The sequence below is a fragment of the Hyposmocoma kahamanoa genome, unplaced genomic scaffold (assembly GCF_003589595.1).
Source record: "Hyposmocoma kahamanoa isolate Upper Pololo Valley unplaced genomic scaffold, ASM358959v1 82, whole genome shotgun sequence".
NCBI classification, from domain to species: Eukaryota; Metazoa; Arthropoda; class Insecta; order Lepidoptera; family Cosmopterigidae; genus Hyposmocoma; species Hyposmocoma kahamanoa.
The window spans coordinates 171,044-179,412 of record NW_020654133.1 but is presented as its reverse complement, the minus strand read 5'-3'; the positions used below and the strand labels follow the sequence as shown (position 1 = coordinate 179,412).

The window sequence follows — 8,369 nt, the reverse complement described above, 5'->3', positions numbered from 1 at the left end:
AGTATTTGCTGAGTTGGGCCCTTTTCAGTGCAATACACGTTACGCATAAAATCATATTTTGAAATGAACCGGACCCTTTTTTTATAATATTAAAAGACGGGACGAACAAGTCGTGCGCCTGATTGAAACTGTAAAGTTAGCAAGTTTCTTTACGATACAAAGATCAGTTGTTTAGTAGTTAGAGGAAACTACATTTTGTTTTTAACAAATTAATACAACATCAGAACGTCGCTTCATTATAATCATTATTTCAGTCGAATGACGTCCACTTTACTTGACGACCACTGGACATTACTTCGTGCGTCAGGAGGAGGAATGCCCGTTCTTGTCAGTAACATTTGGCATTCTGCCCGTTTGGCAGTTTGCGTTTCTGGCATAATGCGTCAAAACGAGCTACACGCCTGTTCATAACAATTGCAATGTCACTCAGACCTTTAAATCGCAAGGATCTGAAGGGCACTGTCACTGCGCCCGTCACCCTGAGACATAAGTTGACACGTCTCATGTGCCCGTAATTCACCAGCACCCTTACCCTTCAAAACCGGAACACAGTATTGCTAACATTACTGCAGAAATAGATAAGGTGGCAGTGCTCTCCTGGACGAATTTTTTCACAAGGAGCTCTACTGCTACTAAACAGATTCCATGTGGTAAGAAACACGTGGTAATTAGTGACAATCATTTAGCAAATGATTACGAAGTCTTAAATCTACATTTTCGGTTTGACACATCTCTAATTCTTACTTCCTTCCGTTCATTAATTACATTAATATTTTAAAAATGTATAATAGATAAGGCATAGGATTAATGAGGAATATATTTGAGACCCATGTAAAACAGTACGATTCTTTTTTCCAGATTTTCCATCGTAGTCATTAAATTTTAATATCTATTTCAATTCCCAAACCAAAAGTATACGTTATGATTCTAAGTTTGAACCAAAATCACAGGAACAAATAAAATAACAATGTATTATCATTTTATAAAGAACTATTTAACAACCCTTACTTTAGTCGCGTCGAGCCAAAGTACTGTCATGAAAAACAAACCGGATACATTTTATACAGAAGTGTCAAAAGATCCAGAGGATTTTTGGGATTCAACATATGACATAGACGATGATGCAATTGTAAATTTACTCCGAGAAGGAGACATTAAGAACCAAGACAATAAAAGAACATCAGTATTTATTAATTCTTTTTACCAATACAAATTAGATGATTTTGAAATAGAAACAAATAACAAAGGAGGCGCAGTATTTAACAAAAAAAGAAAAACTCTCATAACTACACAAGAAGAAAAATGGAATTTGAATCGTAATACTAAAACTAAACAATCGTATACAAATTTTCAAGTAGACATTCAATACAACCCTACTTCCAAACTAAAAGACGAAATTAACAAGCCTAAAAAGAGTTACAAATTAATGAAACGCAAAAGAAAAACAAAAGCTTTTGACGGGTCTATCGACTTGGATAGTATAATTTACTACCATGAAAAGGTAGGCATTCCTAAGGCTAGACAAATTAAGCAAGAGGAAACCAGACGAATATCTTATTCAAGAACCGTTAGAGAAAGACAGATTACTATCGAAGACTTTCCTTATGCCGTAAGTACCACTTCTGTTGCTTTTCAAATCCATATGTATTTCAGAATATAACCTTGTGACGGTGTGACCTCCTTACACCGTCATTTCACCTCTTGTATCTTATCATTTTTTTTATTTTACTTGTATTTAAATTTTACATTTGAATTGTTCTATCTTCCTTCACTTTCTCATGTTGCTTTCGTACCACGGTCACTCCCAGCTCGACCTCCACAACAGTCAGAGCTGTTAATAAGCTAATCATGTGTAATAATTTATAAGTCCACACCCTTCATGTATCTATTTCTGTAATTCAGTTTCTCGGCCCATTTAGGGGTAAGTGCCTTAATAATAAAGCGTAGGGAGTGTTTTATACCGTTAAACCTGTTTTTTTTACATTTACCTTTATATTGTTACAGCCTTTCTTTAAACTTTACGTCTTTAATAAATTTTGTGGACCGGAAGTTTCCCGTTTCTTTGCCGTGAACCTGTTCACGGCTAGTTAGGGTTACAACCCTTCAGCCTTATGGGAGACAGCCCCATATCTTTCTACATTAGTTTTGTTATAGTGACCCTACCTATCGACCCTTAGGGAATACGAGACGGGCAATATAACCTGTGCGCCCACAGGAACCTTATAAGTTCAGGCTCTGACCCCAGATCAGCCAGTGCACAGGGTTGCATTACAGGGCACGTACCTCTGTCACTTCCAGTTTTCACAGCACAGTACAATTAAAAATATGAAACAATTACTGCCATAAGGCGGTAATAAAAAGCCCGTGGGCGTAATTCAGCACATTACAGCCGACTTTGCCGGCATGTTATGACACTGCTTACGAGCAAGTGTGATGAAAAATGTATAAGGCTTATTCTATTATATTGAACTGAGTGTATAAAATTTTCAGGCAGGACTGATAATAAAGCTGAAAAACGGTCACACATCGATCGGGGGTGCGACACTTATATCCAGAGATCGACTTGTCACAGCTGGACATTGTTGGAAGGACGATAAAGACGAAGCCAAGGAGCTGACCGTTGTACTTGGATCCCTAACTTTATTCAAGGGAGGAACGAGAATTAAGACTAACAAAGTTGTTGTAAGTGTTCCAATAATGTAAGAAGCTTTAAAAAAGTACTGCCACCGTAACCTGGCAAGCAGTAATAGCATTACTACGTTCCGGTTTCGGCACGTGGGACTTTTTTTTATAAAATCAAGTGACGGTGCGAACAAGTCGTGCGTAAGTAAGCGACATGAATTGCCAAGTCCCGTGTGCCTGTAATTTCACCAGCACCCTTACCCTTCAAAACCGGAACACAGTAATGCTGACATTACTGCTTGGCGGCAGAAATAGGTAAGGTGGCAGTAGTTCCCTGGACGAACTCTTTCACAAGGAGCTCTACTGCTACTAAAAACTTGTCAACTTATGTCTCAGGGTGACAGGCGCAGTGGCAGTACCCCTCAGATCTTTGCAATTTAAAGCTCTGAGTGGCACTGCAACTGTTATGGACAGGCGTGTCGCTTACCATCAGGCGCACGACTTGTTCGTCCCGTCCCTTCATATTATAAAAAGAAATTTTCATTATTAACTTTCAACATTAACAAATTTAAAACATTTACAGTATTTTATTTTACATTTTCTATTTACAATTAAACAACATTACTATTAAACTGATAACATTTTTAATACCAACAACCACTCCGAAAAGTCGCTTATCATCAGGCAAATGGGCCTTATATTACTTTTAAAAATCAACTCTCGTTTGCACTGAAGTCGTAAATTAGAAAGCTGAAATAGTACAGCGCCAACTACTGACCTGTGTGTACGTCTTCGTATATTCCAAAAATATTCTGTATTTATTATAATAAAGATAATATCTCTAACAATGGCGTGTTGTTCCATTCGGCGATGTGGGGGAAAAATTGCAAAACATCTAATTACAAAACTAACGGAATCAAATTTCATCGATAATTAAATATTGTAATTTTACAATTTTCGTCCATTATAGCAAAGCTCAAGTTCTGGTCTGGTCGATTTGAACAGTTGACGACACCCGTCAATTGTTTCGAACTCGGGCTGGCCAATCGGAGCGCAGTTGTCACAGTAATGATAAGGCAGAATAGTTTTCAAACAAATTAAATGACATTCCGTCTCCATTTCATACTAGATGCCGTTAGGTTAAGGCGATCTGCAGGTTCATGCTGAGCCTACGCGAGGTAACATCCTGTAAGGACAGAATTGCTGTTCTCCCCATACACCTAAAATAAGATTATCATTTAGTAAACAACCAAGATATTCATATTTTACTAATTTCAGCTTCATCCCTATTTCCAAAACAATTACAATAAACTAAGGAACGACATAGCCGTCATTAAGCTCGACACAAAGCTGGAATTTACCAGTGAGTACCTATTCCACAGTATATTTACGTTCCACTACATGGCACGGTCAGGTCAAAGTCTAAGAATCATTTATTCCATAGGTAAAATAGATTTACACTTGAAAACATCACATTTAAGCTACTGCTCGTTCACTACGCTGACCTCCCTGAGAAGAGCGAGCAAGAAACTCTAGGGATTGCTCTTTTCAAATAAACTTAAATGCTATGGAATACACTTTGAATCAAATTTGTGTGAAATCTGGAACCATGTCGTCTTTTCATACATTTTCTCTAACACGTAGTCTTCAATTTTGTAATATGACTTTTGAATCAAAATATTTTTAATGTAGTTTTGAAGCTTAGGAAATGATAATCTTAATATATTCTCCGGAATCTTATTGTAAAAACGTATACAGTTCCCCATAAAAGAGTCGTTTAACTTGGTTAAACGAAATCGTGGTAACATGAGTTTGTATTTAGCTGTAAGGTTAACATTATGGATATCTTCTTTCTTACTGAAATTATGTAAATTTTTTCGGGCATATAAAATATTTGAGTAAATGTACTGTGATGCCACAGTCATGATACCAGTCTCCTTAAACTTTTATCTGAGAGAAACCTGGGAACCTAGAACGGTACACAGGACGAATCTCGTTTTTGCAATACAAATATGGTTTGAATATCTGCCGCTTTACCCCACACGAGAATCCCGTAGGATATTATACTATGGAAGTAACTAAAGTATTTCTCTACGTGATCGAAACAGAAATGAGGAGATCCGTACAAGAACGAAAATCACCGACATAGCCCAAAGGATTTCCAAGATGAAGTAGCAGTGGGCAAGGCACATAGCTCGTAGAACTGACGGCCGTTGGGGCAGGAAGGTTCTCGAATGGAGACTATGAACTAAAAGGCGTTTAGTGGGACGACCCTCTACTAGACTGGCGCACATAGCGTCCGACCGCCTAGTCTGGCAATCTTTGAGGGAGGCCTATGTTCAGCAGTGGTCGTCTCCGTCTGATATGATGATGAAGATGAGTTAATTGTTAGCGAAGTTGACTAGAATTGACCCGAAATTTCGAACACAACAACCACGGCGACGTTCAGGTCACGAATATACATATTCCAAAGATTCGCACAATGCGTTTCGCGAAATTCATATGGCATAATCTCAGTACAGAGTACTAAAAAAACCAACCTCAAAAGTACGTGGAATTACATCTATTTGCTAAGTTTTATTGAAATATCCCCTAGTTCTCCACTATACAGGACTTGACGCTGGAGATAATAAAAATAGGTTCTCACTACGACACTACTCAAAGTATACCGAGAGAAAAACGCCTTGAATTGGAGAAATAGCTAAATCAACCATTAAAGTAATTGCTCCTAAATTAAAGTTAGGCGCTATTTATAAAAATGAATCTTCATGCGTGAACAGCCGCCCTTCGAGGTGGATGATTTTCTTCAAAATGAAATGGGACCATTATTATACCCTCTTTCCAACAAAAAAAGAATCATGAAAATCGGTTCACAAATACCGGAGTTATCGCGTAACATACATACAAAAAAAAGAACATACAGTCGAATTGAGAACCTCCTCCTTTTTTGAAGTCGGTTAAAAATAGCAAATTAGTGGAATTCTCTGTCTGCAGACGTCTTGTTCCCCGAACGCTATAACTTGGGCCTTTTCAATGCGAGAGTGAGTAGGCACTATTTAAATGTGCATGCTACATCTTCCACTTCATCGTCGCTTTCCATCTGGTGAGATGGAGGTCAAATGCGCACTTAGGTATTTACTTATTAAGTAATTGCTTTTTCAGAGAACATACAGAAAGTGGACTTGCCGTACGGTTCAATGCTGAAGGAGAGCTTTGTGGATGCTAAAGCTGTGATCGTTGGATATGGAAGACAAACAGAAGGTATGTTTTAAGCTGACATTGAAGAAACGAGATGCTTTTCTAGTGAACAATGCAACAGAAGTACTGGCCATTGATTCATTACTCTATTTACTTATAAATGTATTCCCAGATCCTATGATCCTATCCACAGAACAATAAATACAAAATGGCGGAGTGAGCTGATGAGGACATAGGTTTTTCGAGACCTATGTGAGCTCCGCCATTTTCGCTTTGTATGGTATGGTTGTGTCATTCTTTCGTGCAAATTTTCTAAAATCCAAGAAAAGTGCCTAAAAACGAAAGCGAAAACGAAAGTGGTGGTATTTCATATCATCAAAAACTTTTATTTTAATAAATTTTATGTTTTTTTGTTTATCGAAATTTTTTTTGTTATAAGAAACGAAAGTAAAGCTTACACCCCTGCAATATGGTGGCTTAATGGAGAACTAAATTTTTTACTCCAATTCGACGTCGTTCAGCAATGAACCGCTAGATGGCAGCACATTGATTGAAATTTCAATATAATATCTAAACGTCGTAAGTAATAATAGGTATTGATAGTGATGAACTTTCAAAGGTATGCCAAAAGGGTAAAGTTTAAATTATATGTATTAACAATAGAGAATTTGTTATTTCTTTTTAAATTTGAAACTACGAACAATCAATATCAAGATTTTGTCGTGTTTCAAATTAAAAATGTGTGAGTTTTGGCGCATCGGTTCTCATAGTAATCGAGGCATAAGGACTTCCATTGTTTTTTTTCTTCCGTGGCCAATACACCTCAACACAAGTAAATAATGTTCAATGACGAGACGTGAACGTATTGTGAAGTATTTTCACAAAAATAATAGATAAATATCATTGTAGCAAAAACATTGAGTATGAAATTCAATAAAAATAAAATATAAAGGGTTATAATTATTAAACAAAGACTGAAAAAAATCCACTTCGATCCGGTTGAATTCGAACCAACGTCTCCCAACAATCCAAGCCAGACGCTATGCCAACTAAGCCTCGGAACGAGTTTTTCCAAGTGCTTCTTGCAGATATTTGTTTTTGGTTTTTAACGACTTTTAGACGGCGGCATCTATGAAAGTTTTCTTCACTCAGCGAGGTACCTTTACAGCATCGAGTATATAACCAGAAATAGAAACGAAATAAGGGCCATCCAACCCTGACAACTCATCTGGAAAATGGGACTTATTTCACTTTTAAATATCAACTCTCGTTTGCGCTGAAATCACAAATTAGAAAGCTGAAATAGTACAGCGTCAACAACTGACCAGTGTGTACGTCTCCGTATATTTCAAAAATATTCTATATTTATTGTAATAAAGATAACAATGGCGTCTCTAACAATGGCATGCTGTTCCATTCGGTGGTGTGGGGAGGAACAGCAAAACATCTAATTACAAAACAAACGGTATCACGTTTCATCCGTAATTTATCGTCCATTATAGCAAAGCTCAAGTTAAACTGGTCGATTTTAAGTTAAACAGTTGACGACAACCGTCAATTGTTTCGAATTCGGATTTTTTTATTTTTTTTTTCTGGTTATATACTCGATGCTTTGCAGCTACCAGCCGCTGATTAGAGATGTCGTTTTAATAATTGTAATTAAATTTTATTGAATGGATGTTTAGGAGCCTGTTGTGTAGCTGCTGGTAGGCAAATAAAACACTGGTTGTTCAGGTATCGAAGGCTATTGCTGTGGCTTGCTAGCTTGGTGTGGCTTGCTGTAGCTCGACATTTATTCAACGAATGTTACTACTTATATACTTTTGTATATCTTAAGAATAGTACAAGTCTAAGTGAGTAAGTAGTATATAGAGATGTTACGGCGCGGCTGCGCGCGAAGGCATAAATAGGACCCGCCGCGCTCTCGCCGTTCAGTGCACGCCGATGCGTTCAGCGCGGCGGGTGTGTGGATGACTTGCAGCTACAGATGTTTCACCACCATGATATTCAATTATTTTTTTGTGAAATTATTCCTTATAATTATTAATACAAAAATATTACCGGACCGGACCATAACGACCTTAGGAATTTTTCTATGTGCTTGTGGCAGGTCTTTTGCCGTAACACCATCTGTGATATAAAGATGTTTTCAGATCAAACTATCGGTAAAGGACAAACGCTTCATCACAAAACGGTGCAAGTAATCGACAACCACCGATGTCAAGCAGCGTACCTTGGGAAGTCTGTGAACGAACGTGTCGTCTGTGCGCAATCTTCCACCGGGACCACGTGTCCTGGAGATTCCGGATCTGCGATGACTGTTATCAGGAAAAACAAATCGATTTTGGCAAGTACATTGGTGATAAATTAAAATCATGATAATGTAAATGTAATACTCTAAATCTACACCAATTAGTGCCAGCGTAAACCGGAGAACGAAAAGGCAGAGGATATTATTTTTAAACATATACTCATAACCTTGCACTGGGGAAATCTTATATCGCGGGTGCAGTGGCTGATTTGCAGTCCTGGCCGCCCTAGGTCGCAGG

At 37.7% G+C, this 8,369-nt stretch overlaps 1 protein-coding gene across 1 annotated transcript; it reads left to right on the top strand.

Annotated features, from left to right (window-relative positions):
- Positions 1 to 1,407: 1,407 nt before the first annotated feature.
- LOC113234244 (collagenase-like) lies at positions 1,408 to 8,191 on the top strand. Its single transcript, XM_026469542.1, has 5 exons — positions 1,408 to 1,609; positions 2,491 to 2,682; positions 3,901 to 3,985; positions 5,785 to 5,883; positions 7,974 to 8,191. The coding sequence occupies exons 1-5, from the start codon at positions 1,427 to 1,429 to the stop codon at positions 8,189 to 8,191; spliced, it is 777 nt and encodes a 258-aa protein (XP_026325327.1). The 5' UTR covers positions 1,408 to 1,426.
- Positions 8,192 to 8,369: the final 178 nt, after the last annotated feature.